The following is a 15845-nucleotide window of genomic DNA, read 5'->3' as shown; positions in this document are numbered from 1 at the left end:
AACATGATCAAAATGCTGGTATTCAATATTGAAACTACCTGTCCAGCTACCGCTATGACACAGAAGGTAAAGGTGTTTGTCGCTAATCCTGATGGCCCCTCAAGGTGTATGGTGGTACATAACTGATTCCTTGAACTTACTCTGACTTCCTTGTGAACACAGATACTTGAAATAAATAAATGTAAAACAAACTTAATCCATAATCTCTCAGAATATAGTCCCTTTGGCTTTACTAGCATTTCCTGCTATTTTCAATCAACAATAACAGATACCCACAACCGTCCTTTCACAACATGCCTAGGTTTATTATCAAGGTATATACACTTTCATAATAGCTTCCAAAGACTTTGTGAGACTGATAGCACATATTCCTTAAATGTTGTAATTTAATAATTAAAATTAGTCCTGTTATCCTCTTAATGTTTTTATTTGCTGGACCCATGGGTTTTTTTTTTAAAAAATATTTATGGCTTATTTAACTTTTATTTTATGTGCACTGGTGTGAAGGTGTCAGATCCCCTGCAACTGGATCTTCAGACAGCTGTGAGCTGCCATGTGGGTGCTGGGAATTGAACCCGGGTCCTCTGGAAGAACAGTCAGTGCTCTTAGCCACTCAGCCATCTGTGTGTGGTTATGACTGTGTATATGTGCCATGATGCCCTTTAGAGGTCAGACAGTTTGAAGGAGTTGGTCCTTTTCAGCTACCATGTGGATCCCAGAAATCAAATTCACACCAGTAGGCATGGTAGCAGGTGCTTTTCCCAGACAACTCCTTGTCAGGGCCTCATTCTTTAAGCTACCTTTACACTGATATTTGATTCTACCCTTAGTGTTATGTATGCTTACATACTATCTCAAACGACAGACTGTTGTCTGGAGTGTCCACTGTCAGTGTTATTTTTCAGCTCCAAATCCAGTCCAAGACAGTACTCGGTTCTTATCTATCATCCATCTATCTATCCATCTATCTATCCATCTATCTATCCATCTATCTATCCATCTATCTATCCATCCATCCATCCATCTATCATCCATCCATCCATCCATCCATCCATCCATCCATCCATCCATCCATCCATCCATCTATCTATCTATCTATCTATCTATCTATCTATCTATCTATCTATCTATCTATCTTGGTCTTCCCTGTTTCTGGAACTAGAACTAGAACTTCTTGTCTGAAGGAAAGTGCTCCCAGAGAAGCCCCAGCTGTGCCCCGCTCGGCTGAGAGCAATACAGACTAGAGGCCCAGCTCAAGCGGAATCAGAAGGAAACTATACTACAACTTACAACTGGGCTAGAGACCATTCTTTTAATATTTTGACCAAGAATCTAGGTGGTTTTTACCCTTGTTGTAAGAATATGCCTGAGGCTAAACTGAAAAGCTTCAGACTAATTTTGTTGGCAGGGGAGATTTCAAGACAGCTTAAAACAGGTGGGGTGGTGCACGCCTTTAATTAATCCCAGCACTTGGGAGGCAGATCTCACAGTGAGTTCTGTTCTCAAAAACAAACAAACAAAAACCCAAAATGACAGCTTAATAGATGTCTGGTTGGAAGCATCACTCCAGCCCCTGATATCCTTATACCCAAAGAGTCTGGGATATTTGGGTGGACAGTTCCATCCCAAGCCCCCTCCTCTAGGAGTTGCCTTAGTCCAGACTCCACCTCTGAGAAAACCCACCAAACAGTGAACCCTCCTGAGAGAGAGAGGCTCAAGACCACTCCCACAGGGTATTTAAACTGCCACCCAGAGAACAAACATGTAGTTTCCCATTCTTTCTTCCCTGTCTCCTCTCTGAGGGTCTGAAAGGCCACCCAGGAGTGCAGGCATCCATTAAGCCTGGGCTTTTTTAAAATTCAGTTTGATTTGGTATGATTTGTATTATTACATTGGCAGAGAAGTTTATTGGACTGTAATGGGTATAAGGATGTCAGGGTGACACTTCCAACTAAACAATATTGACACAGTTATTAGTCACCATTTTGTTTGTGTGTTTGAGACAGGTTTTCTGGATCTCTCTGGCTGTCTTAGAAATCACTATGTAGCCCAGGGTGGCCAGAACTCACAGAAATCTGCCTGCCTCTGTCACCCCAGTGCTGGGACTGTAGATGTGTGCTACCATGCCCAGTTTAGCCATTATTATTAGTATTAGTATTAGTATTTTTTGGTTTTTCGAGACAGGGTTTCTCTGTGGTTTTGGAGCCTGTCCTGGAACTAGCTCTTGTAGAACAGGCTGGTCTCGAACTCACAGAGATCCGCCTGCCTCTGCCTCCCAAGTGCTTGGATTAAAGGCCTGCACCACCACCACCCAGCTAGCCATTATTCTTATGCAGATATGACCCAGCTATACTTTCAACTTGTAAAAAAAAATTTTAGGAATTGTCTATTCCTAAAAAAAAAGCAACAAAGGAAAATGGATGCAAATGAATTTCAAGGAGGAATCAGGCTCCATCCCAAGCCTGCAGCGGAGGCAACATGGGGCAAAAGAAGTTGTTGAAACTTCTCCCTCAGCTAAAGGAAAGCTGCTGAGGCCAGCTGTGTTGCAGGAAGTCCCTGTACGGAGGCCCCACTGTAGGATGTCTGCCTTGGAGAGCTGCAGACAGGGTGTGGAACCACCTCAAGAGAAAGAAGTGTGTTGCAGTCAATAAGTCAATTAAGTCTCTAATTCCAGTATAGGCAAGAGGATCTCTGTGAGTTTGAGGACAACGAGGTTTACATAGCAAGCTCTAGGACAGAAGTGACTACAGAGAGAAACTTTATCTCAAAAATAAACAAACAAAAGAAACAAAACAAAAAAAATAGCTGAAAGAGAAAAGCTATCTAAACCTTTCAAATTCAGAAATAAAGCTATAAAATTTGGAGTTTGCCATGAAGGGTTTCAGTCTTGTTTGGGTTCAGTATTTATTTCTTCTCTGGGCCCTTACTCCCTGCTTTTGGAATGATAATGTATATTCTGTGGAAGAACACAATTTGCTTTTTCTTATTTTCCAGAGGTTTTTAAAAGACTGCATTGAGTCTTAGAAGAGAATTTGAACTTCTGTACTGTGTTGAAACTGTGAAAGACTATAGAGATTTTTAAAATTGGACTGAATGAATTTTACATTGTAGCTATGACCCTACCTGGGCCACAGAGTGGACTGTAGTGGATTGAATAAGAATGGCCCTTGTAGGCTCATATGTTTGAATACTTGGTCCCAACATAACTATTTGGGAAGGATTAGAAAATGTGGCCTTGGAGAAGATGTGTCACTGGTGGGTGAGCTTCAAAAGCTCACACCACTTCCCAGTTAGCTTTCTTCTCTGTTTTGTGCTTGTGGACAAGATGTAAGCTCTCAATTACTCAGTTACTGCTCTCATACCATGCTTATTTTCCACCAAGCTCTCATTTGTGATGCCCATGGATTTAACCTTTAAACTACAAGCCCCAAATTAAATGCTTTCTTTCCTTAAGTTGCCTTGGCTACCTCGTCTTATAATTAAAAAAACAAAACAAAAAACCCAGAAAAACGGTACAGGGCTGGAGAGATGGTTCAGAGGGTAAAGGAGCTTACTGCTCTTACAGACAGATGGCCAGAGGTCGGTTCCTACCACCAAAATGAGATGGCTTACAACCTCCTGACACCTGCACTCACATGTGCACAGATCCATAGACATATAAATACATACATACTTAGAAAATAAAAAGGAGAAGCCCTACACTACAGAACTTGAACTGTGAGTGACTTACATAGAAAAGGGAACTGACAACTGACATCATCTCTTCGGTCTCAAAATTGGTCAGCTAACCCACCATGAGCAAATACACAATTCTGGTTCTCAATGTGATACATGATCCAGGGAGTCACAGCAAAGAGGGCAACCCTGCCTGCTTAGTATTGGCATATCCACCTGTGATTGCAACACTTGGGAGGTGCAGGAAAGACTGTCAGAAGTTCAAGGCAGCCTAACTATATAGGTAGCTCAAAGTCAGTCTACATAAGTCTACCCCATCTGAAATATGTCCTCTGGTTAAAGGGATGGAAAGGTGATTATTCCAGCCATCTCAGTAACACATTTCCTCAGAACATTAGCAAATAAATGGGTAACATACCTGTACTCATTAGTGTAGTCAAAATCTTGCTTATTATGAGTTGGCTTAAGGAAATTACATTCTATAATTCCAACCACTCCAACACCCATGTTGTTTGCCTGAAATATAATGAACAGCATTTCAGACATAACACACAATGTTCACTATACCCTTCAACTAAGATTTAGATCATAAACTACTTACTTCCTTATACTTTATATGACTCCCCTGAAATTTCTTGGTAAGTGCTTGGTGTTTTTGTATGTTAATTCCTAGATATAGCAGAGCTTTCTTCCATACCCATTCCTGGCAAGCATCCATTAGATGAGAATTATGTGCAAATTGACACAAGGAAAAAGGATTACATCTACTGTGATGCGTGTTGTTTCCCAAGCACAGTCCTGCACATAGACCTGCACACCGACAAAGTGCAGCTCCGCATCCCACCACCTCTAAAGCAACCTACAACGGATGCTTCAGCTTGTGGTTAATGTCTTCTCACCTGGCACAAACAGCAGTTTAAATGGACCATACAACCATGCTGTGCAGAACATAGAATACATGCTACAAGGAACTTAGACCAAAATGAAAGCTGGGTGGTGGTGGCACATGCCTTTAATCCCAGCACTTGGGACGCAGAGGCAGGTGAATCTCTATGAGTTTGAGCCCAGTCTGATCTACAAAGTGAGTTCCAGACTCCAAAGCTACACAGAGAAACCCTGTCTCAAAAAACAAACAAAAAAAAAAAAATAAAGAAAAAAAGAGAACCAAAATACTTGTGGGAAAAAAGAGAAAGAAAACACACCAAGTCTAAACTGTTAACATGTGCTCACACCAGCAGCCTATACTAAAATTGGAAGGGTACACAGGTCAACAAGGCCCCTGTGCAAGGGTCACATGCTAATTCCCCAAGAGCTCTATATTTAAATCAAACAACAAACCTTAACAGGATAATTTATGCTCATAATTAATCACCAAATACCTAGAAAATGCACAGACCCTAACATACAGAACAAACTATATGGTGGGTTCTGACAAACAACTCAAAATAAATATAACAAAGAAAGTTATTTAAAGGGCAGTAATTCCAGGGCCAGAAAACTGGCTCAAGGAACAAGCCCCCGCTACCAAGCTTTACCTGTGGCTTCAAGTGGAAGGAGGGCAGTTCTAACCTACCAGCTACTACTTTTTGGGCTGGTTCCATAAGTACTAATAAAAACGGCCAAGTTAAAATAACTAACAAACAGCAATTAAATTTATGCCTTTGGGCTGGAGAGATGGCTCAGTGGTTAAGAGCACTGGCTGCTCTCCCAGAAGTCCTGAGTTCAATTCCCAGCACTCACATGGTGGCTCACAACAATATATAGTGGGATCTGATGCACTCTTCTGGTATAAAGGTGTACATGCAGATAGAGCACTCATATATAAAATAATTATTTTAAAATATCATTCCATTAACAAACAATCATGCAGTCGAGAGACTTGCATCCATGGAAGGTGTCCCACTAGCACAGTTTGAGAGCAGCCTGAGTTATATAGTGAGATGGAGTCACCAGCACCTCCCTCCAAACAACTCAGCACAGAGATGCACTTCTGTGCCTGAGAACCACACTTTCTATTCATTCTTGGGCAACTACTTCCTGGTCCCAATTTCCAAATTTATAAAGTAAAATAAATTCTCTGTCTCCTCTTGTAGGAGTAGTGAGTATCAAATGACATGTGACTGTAGCAAATGCCAGGCTAATATTGCTTTTAAAAGACCTATGCCCAGCCAGGTGTGGTATACGCACCTTTAATCCCAGGACTTGGGAGGCAGAGGCCAAGGGATCTTTAAGTTCAAGGCCAAACTGGACTACACAATGAGTTCCAGGATAGCCATGGATACATTAGAGAGATCCTGTCTCAAAAAGCAAACACCGCTTCCCACCTCAAAAAAAGACAGCTAAAAGTCACGAACAAAAATACATTATGCTTTTGCTTAAAACGTTTCCTTTCCAAATATAAACCTTACCTTTAACTGGCATCCCACTTTTTCATAAGCTTTGATGAGTCTATTTTTGTGATACATCATGATTCCATAGTGCTCTTTATTTCTGCAGTTGAATCCAAAAGTAATTCTCACTGTTCTAGTCTTAAAACATTAAGGAAAAGTCTGAACATAACAGGTCATCCCTCCCCAATGACTCTCTGTGTGACATGAGGGCCTGCTTGTTGGGGTTTCTGTCCTCCCACCAGGTCCCACAGCCGTTTCACCCCAAAGAAAATCACACAGAGGTCTATATTAATTATAAACTAATGGGCCCATTAGCTCAGGCTTCTTATTAAATCTTGTTATTAAAGAGGGGGAAGTGGTATGGGACAATTCTGTATTCTGTCAATTATGTTTTAAATAAATGCTGATTGGCCAGTAGCCAGGCAAGAAGTATAGGCGGGACAACCAAACAGGGAGTAGAGGCGGGTCAAAGAGAACAGGAGAATTCTGGGAAGGAGGAAGCCCATTTCTCCCCAGTCCTGCCCACACCACCAGAAGAAGCAAGATGTGACTTGCCCCACAGAAAAAGGTACTGAGCCATGTGGCTAACATAGATAAGAACAATGGGTTAATATAAGTTACAAGAGTTAATAAAAAGCTTGAGCTAATGGGCCCATTAGTTTATAATTAATATAGATCTCTGTGGGATTTTCTTTGGGGCCAAACTGCTGTGGGACCTGGTAGAAGGACAGAAACTCCAACAAGCAGGCCCTCATGTTACAAAGGGCACCAATGTGTGAACGACTATATCCACATAAAGCTTGACAGAGCTTGGGAAGTAATTCTAGACAGAAAAGAATAGAGTAAAGCATGGCTTCCTGGTAGCAACAGTTTCTCGGGTCTGCTCTGCTTGCTAGAGGCAAGCAAGTGCTCTCACTTAAAAAAGGCTTCCTAGCCGGGCGATGGTGGCGCACGCCTTTAATCCCAGCACTCGGGAGGCAGAGGCAGGCGGATCTCTGTGAGTTCGAGACCAGCCTGGTCTACAGAGCTAGTTCTAGGACAGGCTCCAAAAGCTACGGAGAAACCCTGTCTCGAAAATAAAATAAAATAAAAAAGGCTTCCTGACTCAGCTTTAGCTGCAAAACCCTGCAGCTCTTTAAGAGGTCCTGCCACAAAACAGTTAAATGGTATTGATAAAAGCTGACTGCTTGCTTTTTTGTTTTCAGCAATAGCACAAAAAAAGCTATGCTGTTTTAAAATGCCGGCTTTCTGGCTGTCCTGCCAGTGCAAACTCTGACTCTTTGAGGCACGAGGTCCAGCTACAGAGAGCATTTGAGTGTTGTTTGTGGACACACTGTTGCAGCTTGCTTGCTGGCAAGAACCTTGAAACGCCATAGAGTTGTGGCAATAAACATGGCTCTGGCCAGTACCTCCACCTTGAGGCTGGAATATCATAAAGCTAAGAAATGAGCTGGATCCAGATGTCAAAGCCACGGCTTTAATCCTCTCCATATTGCTTAGCAAATTAAAGATTCATGTGGTCAGAAAAAAAGAGAGATACACAGTAAAGAGAGAGTCAAAGATGAAGAAAACCTCTAAATGGTTTACAGTGTATTAAAAATATATGTAGGCTAAAGGTTAAAGTCCTTAAAATAAAAAAGAAAGAAAGTAGTTGGGTGTGATGGTACACACCTTTAGAGAGACCTCTATGAGTTCAAGGTGTGGTGGCACATGCCTTTAATCCCAAAGCTTGGGAGGCAGAGGTGGACAGACCTCTGTGAATTCAAGGTGTGGTGGTGCACACCTTTAATCTTGGGAGGCAGAGCCAGGTGGATCTCTGTGAGTTCAAAGACAGCCTGGTCTACAGAGGGAGTTCTAGGACAGCCAAAGATATACAGACAACCTGTCTCAAAAAGCCAAAAAGTAAAAATAAAAGAAATAGAGGTTAAAATAAAGCCACGTAAAGATGAAAAATACATAGAGAATCTGGATACCGTATGTTATTATGCTCTCTTTGAATTGTTTAAATGCTGAGGAAGGAGGAACAGTTGCTAAAAGATATTTGTTTATACATGCGTTAAATTAATCCAAGATAGGTATTTTTGAAATACCTTGACTTCAAAATTGAAGTCAAAAGGTATGTTACTTTGGATAAGAGATTTTGCTTTTGTTTCCACAGGAAATAAGAGGCTGGGGATTCATTCTGAATTAAGAAAAATCAGGTTTGATCAAGGAAGACCAACTGAGAAATCTCCACTAAGAACAGATGGCCCACATGTCTGAGTTCTACATCCAGAACAGATTCAAGACTGCTGCCTGAGATGATCAAGACTCATAGGATACTCCAGTCAGGACTTGATCATAATTCTAAATTTTCTTTAGGTCCCCATAAGATTATCAGTGCCCCCAACCAACAGGAAGTAGCCTGGAATACTATGTCCACATTCCCCAAAAAAACTGCCTATGGATATTTTCCTTTGTTTTTAAAAAAAAAAAGAGGGGGAAGTGGTGTGTGACAATTCCGTATTTTGTCAATTGTGTTTTAAATAAACGCTAATTGGCCAGTAGCCAGGCAGGAATTATTGCCAGGACAACCAGACAGGAAGTAGAAGCAGGTCAAAGAGAACAGGAGAATTCTAGGAAGAAGGAAGCCCATTTCTCCACAGTCCTGCCCAGACCACAGAAGAAGCAGGATGTGACCTACCCTGCCGAAAAAGGTACTGAGCCATGTGGCTAACATATACTAGAATAATGGGCTAATATAAGTTATAAGAGTTAATAAGAAGCCTGAGCTAATTGGCCAATCAGTTTGTAACTCATATATACTTCTGCATGATTCTTTGGGACCTAACGACTGTGAGAACCGGGCAGGACGGAAACCCCAACAAGCAGGCCCTCATGTTACATCTCTGTATTACTAATTACTGGCTAGGTGGGTCTTCTTCTATAGGACAAAGGTCTGACTCTCAGCATCTACATGGCAGCTCACAATGATCTCAGTCCTAGGGGATCGCACACCCCACTGGCCTGGCCTCATTGGGCACCAGGCACCCACACAGTACAGATACACATGCAAACAAAGCACTCATACATATAAAATAAAAACATACAAATCTATTAAAAATAAGTAAGTCCCAAAGTACACACAGAAAGAAAATCTGGAGATTAGAATTCCTATGGGAAGGGCTGGTGGGCTGGATCAGCGGGTAAAATGCTGGCCATTAGACTTGACAAGCTGACTTTAATTCCTGGGACTTCCTGCAAGTTCTCCTCTGATCTACATGCACCCACTAGGTACACACAAATGAATGTAATTTTTAAAGATGTTACAAGGATAGAAAGGATAAGGACAAATGACACTGAATGTGCTCCACTGTGTTCACACAGCATGATAAAGAAAGGATACTAGGAATTTAGGCCGGTACACATCCCGTTCAATGTAGGCAAGACTCTTGGAAACTAGCTGTGTCTTCACTTTTTGTCCACGTAGGATGATCTGCATTCTTGGCTTCAAATATAAAATACTGCAATAAGCCTGGAAAGGAACATAGCAAAATCTGTCCTTTCTAAAGCATTATTCACAGATTTATTCAATATTATTGAGATATGCATTTAAAAAGAAAGTGCTTCCTTTGTTAACAAACACCTTAATTCCTTGATAAAGTAATACAGAGTACAGAGTGGGGGTATAGTTCAGTGGTAAAGGTGTGCACTTCAATGTATGAGGCCCTGAGTTCAAACTCAAGTATCAAACAATAACAATACGAAATTATATTAGTTATTCTGACTTTAAGAGAAAGTTTTTGACACAGTCTCAAAATAGCACCTAGAACTCAACATATAGCGGAAGATGGCTTTGAACACCTGTCCTTCTGCTTATACCTCCCTGAGGAGTACTGCAGGAGTGACCACCACACCTGTAAACTCCAGGACGCAGAGCCCAAGTAGGAGGCTCTCCACGTTGAGGCTACATAGTGAGATTTATCTCTAAAACTCGGGTGTCAGAACACAGTCCAGGAATGGAGTCCTGCGAGAATTCTACGTGCTTGTGAGAACACTCCAAAAAAACAAGAGTCTTGTTACCCCAGTTCCCTCAAACACAGAACTGTTCTTGGAATGAGCTTCCGCACTCCTCCCAGATATAGGAATAGAGAGAGTTTACTTGGAATTTTTTTACTCATTATTGCTTGCTGTTTTTAATCAACTAAATGTTTAGCCAGCCTTTACATGCCTCCATAGGAAAACATGTTTTTGCCTCGTGCAGCTTGTCCTTGCAGCTGTACACAGCTTGAACTAATGAGGATTTTTTGTTAGTTTGGTTTTCTAAGACAGATTTCTCTGTGTAGCACTGGCTGTCTTGAAACTTGCTCTGTAGCTGAGATATCCACCTTTCTCTGCCTCCTGAATGCTGGGATTAAAGGCCTGCTAATCCTCAGAATATAAATCATCTGAGGCTCTGAAGAAAGTTGGTTATTGCAATGAGACTTTAGTCTCTTCCTTTATCAGCTACCTTCTGCCAGGTCCCACCACTTCTAGAGCAGTGACACTCAATGGCACGGAGACCAGTGAACAATGTGCTGACCCACAAAGATACTGACACATTGCTGAATCAAAGTTGTCAAGTACCATGTATATCATCTAAAATTTTTTGTTGTTTGTTTTTTAAAGATAGGGTTTTTCTTTGTCACTTTGGCTGTCCTGGAACTTATTCTGTAGACAAGGCATTGCACTCACAGAGATCCAACTGCCTCTGCCTCCCAAGTGCTAGGATTAAAAGTGTGCACCACCACGCCTGACTTAATTTAAATCTTTAGAAAATGATGAGAAAACAAAGCTGTAGCTTATGCCAGCAAGTTTGTTAAGCAGCACAGGGTTCCATGTGCTGTTTATCAAGTTTACCAAGCAGCACAGTGTCCCATTTGCTGTTGCAGAAAAAAGGGACAGGGTCAGCACCAAGTTAATCATGGACTAATGTGCAAAGGGAACACAGGATATTTCAAGTGTTTCACAGACCAGCATACCTTGACTCCCTAGAGGCCATGTCCCCAGTCCTAGATCAGACCTTGTCAAGTTTGCCCTTGGACAAGGCCACAGCATGCCCTTTGACCTTTCATGAGAACCTCTCAGAAAGTCTTGGATTGCCTGCTCCCCACCAGGAACCAGCAGTAGTGGCTGACACCTACACCCACCCTGTGAAGGAGAGGGTGGAGATCAGAGTTCAAGGTCAGCTTTGGCTAACAGCAAGTTTGAGTGAAGAGACCCTGCTTCTAAAGAACAAAGAGGAGAAGAGGAGTTGATATGAGCAAAAGACATTGTATACATAGATATATTCTTAAAGAATTTTGGGGAGGGGGATTGAAATAGGATTTCTCTGTATAGCCTTGGCTGTTCTGGAACTTGCTCTATAGCCCAGGCTGGCCTTGAACACAAAACTGCCTGCCTCTACCTCCCAAGTCCTGGGACTAAAGCCATGCACCACTACTGACTGGCCAAAGAATAATTTTTTTAAAGTTAAACAAAATAAATGGGTAAATGAGAAAAAAATATGCAAAGGCACAAAAAAGAATATTTTCTGACCCTGATCTTTCATTATTGGTATTATAATTTAAAAACAAACTAAGACAATTTATTAGGCAAAAAGTAACAAGCAATCTCAAATTCAAGTAAGAAAATGTTGTAAGCTTGGCAAGGTTTTTTTCTCCGGAAGCCTGGACTCCACACAGTTGAGATCGACTGCACTCCCCATTCTCTGCCTCCATGTCTCATGAGCAACGAGTCCCAAGACTGTGCTAACACACCCAGTTCAAAACGTGTTTCCATTCCTTTATTTTTGGGGGCGGGATTTTTGAAATGGGGTCTCACTCTAAAGCCTAGGCTAACCATGAGCTAAGAGCAATCCTCTTGCCTGAGCTCCCAGAGTGGTGAACAGACAGACATGTTCTTCCGTCTCCCCATTACTATGAAATCTCTGAATAACATGTGTTGAATAATTCAGAGGACAAACGAAACACTCAATAGAAAAGTAAAATCTGAACATGTCTTACTTTTCCCCTGGTTCCTCAGTCCAAGGAACATGGTATGATGACTTCTGTAACCCAACTCATGGTCTCTGCAAACACTGCCCTGCAAACTGTCTGCTCTCGCTGCTGAGACTTGTTTCATACTTAAGCATGACTTTAACAGCAGTGACATATCCCAGTAACAATATATGACAAGAAACAGCACACATTTGCTATTATACTTGCTCAGACCTTGGAAAATGTACATTATCAAATTTGCAAAGGTCAGATTCTTGGTTTGGGATATGTAATTTAGCACAAAAAAGCATAAAATTAGTATCACTTCATTCAAATTAAGAAACAATGATTGACCTAGGACAGAGAGAGCATGAGGAAGCAAGCTCCACAGGGAGCAGAAGCCAGGAGCAAATCCAGTCCCAGGAGCCAATCCAGTCCCGAGACACTGAAGGATCAGGACTGAGCCAGCAATTTCCACTGGAACGGGTACAGGGGAGTAACTGCTGAACAAGTGAGCCAGAGCCAGAGTCTGCTGAGGGTCCGGACGTGAATCTGGAACCTTCAAGGGAGTAGACCTAAGCCAGGACCCAAGTGGGTCTAGGCATGAGTCTAGGACCACCCAGGACCTCTGCCAGTCTGGGCGTGAGTGAACCTGGGACCTTCGAGGGAATAGGCAGGAACCAGAGATCTCTGTGGGACCAGGTGTGAATCTGGGACCTCGGAGGGAATAGGCCTGAGCCAGGACCTCTGTGGGTCTGGGACATCAAAGGGAATAGGCAGGAACCTGGAACCTCTACAGGTCTGGATGTGAGTCTGGGACCTCTGAGGGAGTAAGCCTGAGACAGGTCCTCTGCGGTTCCAGGTACACTGGAGCCTGGGAACTCCGAGGCAGTAGACTGGAGCCAGAGACCTTTGCAGGACCAATACCAAGCCAGGAGGGGATCCAGATGGGATTTACAGAAACAGGGCAAAGCCAACAACCTAGGCCAAAGTAGGCCTGAGACAGCAAACTCCAAGGGAGCAGAGCAAAGCACAGAAGTGCTGAGCTATCTCCAGAAACACAGAGTTACCAACGGGGTAACTAGAACTGTGGCACTGACTGTACCATGAAGAACAACCATCTGAGCTTTGGATTCACTGGCACCTAGAAGATTATTCAACAGAATCTCAGACAGCCCCACCCACATCTATTATAGGAAAAAATGAGTAGAAAAGGTAAGAACACAAGAGCAACACCACAAAGAACATCAGTAAAACCTGAAAATCCTACAATAGCAAGACCTAAAGAACCAAATATGGATGAAGCAGAAGAAAATGACCTAAAAAATAACTTTAAGAGGATGTTTGAAACTCACATCAGCATATCACTTAGAAAAAAACCAAGAAAAAAATCAAACTTATGAAAGAAACTATTCAGGACTTGAAAACTAAAATACAGACAATAAAGAAAACACAAGCTAAGGGAATTATAGAAAGAGAAATCATGAGAAAACAATCAGGAACCACAAACGCAAGCATGAACAGCAGAATACAAGAGATGGAAGAAAGAATCTCAAGTGCTGAGATACAATAGAGGAAACAGACTCATCGGTCAAAGAAAACATTAAGTCTAACAAAAGCTTAACCCAAAATATCCACGAAATATGGGACACCATGAAGAGGCCAAATCTAAGAATACTAGGTATAGAAGGAGAAGAATTTTAACTCAAAAGCACAGAAAATATACTTAACAAAATCATAGAGGAAAACTTTCCCAACCTAAAGATACACCTATGAAGATACAAGAAGCCTACAGAACACCAAATAAACTAGATCCAAAAAAAAAAAAAGCCCTCTCACCACATAATAATCAAAACACTAAACATACAGAGTAAAGAAAGAATATCAAGAATTGCAAAGGAAAAAGGTCAAGTATTATATAAAGGTAGACTTATCGGAATTACACCTGACTTCTCATTGGTCATGATCAAGTGTTATGCAGACATTAAGAAACCACGGATGCCACCCCAGACTACTATACCCAGCAAAACTTTCAATAACCATAAAAGACAAAACAAGATATTTAGTGACAAAATTGGTGGAAATAGATTTCACCAATTCCTAGCCACAAACCCAGCCCTACACAAAATACTAGAAGGAAAACTCCAACCCAAGGAAGTTGGAAACACCAACAAAAATACATACAACTGAAGGTCTCATAGCATCAAATTCCAAAGGGAAAAACACAAAAATTAACATCACCAAAAATGAAAAATAAATTAACTGGAGATAGCAGTCACTGGTCATTAATATCCCTTAATATAAATGGACTCAACTCACCTATAAAAAGGCACAGGCTAACAGATTGGATATGAAAACAGAATCCATCCTTCTTCTGCATCCGAGAAACACATCTCAACCTCAAAGGCAGATAATCTTTGTCTCAGAGTAAAGGATTGGGAAAAAATATACCAATCAAATGGACCTAAGAAACAAGCGGGTATAGCTATCCTAATATCTAACAAAATAGACTTCAACCTAAAATCAGTCAAAAGAGACAAAGAAGGTCATTTCATATTAGTCACAGGAAAAATCCATCAAGAGGAAATCTCAATACTGAACATCTATGCCCCAAATACAAGGGCACCCTCATATGTAAAAGAAACACTTCTAAAGCTTAAATCATACATTAAACTCCACAGATTAATAGTGGGAGACTCCAACAGTCCCCTTTCACCACTGGACAGGTCAGTCAGACAAAAAAATGAACAGAGAAATAAGAGAACTAACAGATGGTATGCCTCAAATGGACTTAACAGACATCTATAGAATATTCCATCCAAACAGAAAAGAATATACCTTCTTCTCAGCACCTCATGGGACTTTCTCAAAAATTGACCACATACTCAGTAACAAAACAAACCTCAACAAATATAAAAAAATTGGAATATCCCAATGTACCAATCAGATCACCATGGTTTAAAACTAGAAGTTAATAGCAATGCTAATTCCAGAAAACCCACAAACACATGGAAATCAAACAATGGTCACCTGAATCATCAACGGGTCAAGGAAGAAATAAAGGGAGAAATTAAAGACTTCCTAAAATACAATGAAAATGACCACACAACATACCCAAATTTATGAGACACAATGAAAGTAGTGTTAAGAGGCAAGTTCATAGCACTAAACACCTACACAAAGAAGCTGGAAAAATCCCACACTAGTGAATTAACAGAACATTTGAAAACTTTAGAACAAAAAGAAGCAACCTCACCTAAGAGAACTAGATGGCAGGAAATAAATTGAGAGCTGAAATCAACAAAATAGAAACAAAGAAAACAATACAAAGAATCAAAGAGACAAAGAGTTGGTTCTTCGAGAAAAATCAACAAAATGGACAAACCTTTATCCAAACTAACCAAAAGGCAGAGAGAGATTAATTAACCAAATTAACAAAATCAGAAATGAAAAGGGGAACATAAAAGACACGGAGGAAATACAGAGAAATGATCAGATCATATTTCGAAAACTTGTACTCCACAAAATTGGAAAGCTTAAAGGAAATGGACAACTTTCTAGATAAATATCACTTACCAAAATTAAATCAAGACCAGATAAGCAATTAAACAGACCTATAACTACTAAAGAAATAGAAACAGTCATCAAAAGTCTCCCAACCAAAAAAATCCCGGGACCATATGGTTTCAGCTCAGAATTCTACAAGACTTTCAAAGAAGAACTAATACCAATACTCCTCAAATTATTCCACACAATAGAAACAGAGGGAACATTGCCAAACTCT

General features: G+C 41.0%; 1 protein-coding gene across 2 annotated transcripts in view; it reads right to left on the bottom strand.

Moving 5' to 3' along the window:
* The window catches only part of Morc3 (MORC family CW-type zinc finger 3), a 48645-nt gene that overhangs the window by 14248 nt on the left and 18552 nt on the right, over positions 1 to 15845 (bottom strand). For both annotated transcript variants that reach the window (XM_075960642.1, XM_075960650.1), the window contains exons 7-9: positions 9451 to 9579; positions 6084 to 6203; positions 4094 to 4191 (exon numbers count right to left, since the gene is read on the bottom strand). In XM_075960642.1, coding sequence (XP_075816757.1) covers positions 4094 to 4191; positions 6084 to 6203; positions 9451 to 9579 — 347 coding nt within the window. The remainder of the gene's footprint in view (positions 1 to 4093; positions 4192 to 6083; positions 6204 to 9450; positions 9580 to 15845) is intronic.

The sequence above is a fragment of the Microtus pennsylvanicus genome, chromosome 1, assembly GCF_037038515.1.
Source record: "Microtus pennsylvanicus isolate mMicPen1 chromosome 1, mMicPen1.hap1, whole genome shotgun sequence".
Lineage (NCBI taxonomy): Eukaryota > Metazoa > Chordata > Mammalia > Rodentia > Cricetidae > Microtus > Microtus pennsylvanicus.
Note: the sequence above shows the minus strand (reverse complement) of the source record. Positions and strands in the feature narration are given on the sequence as shown.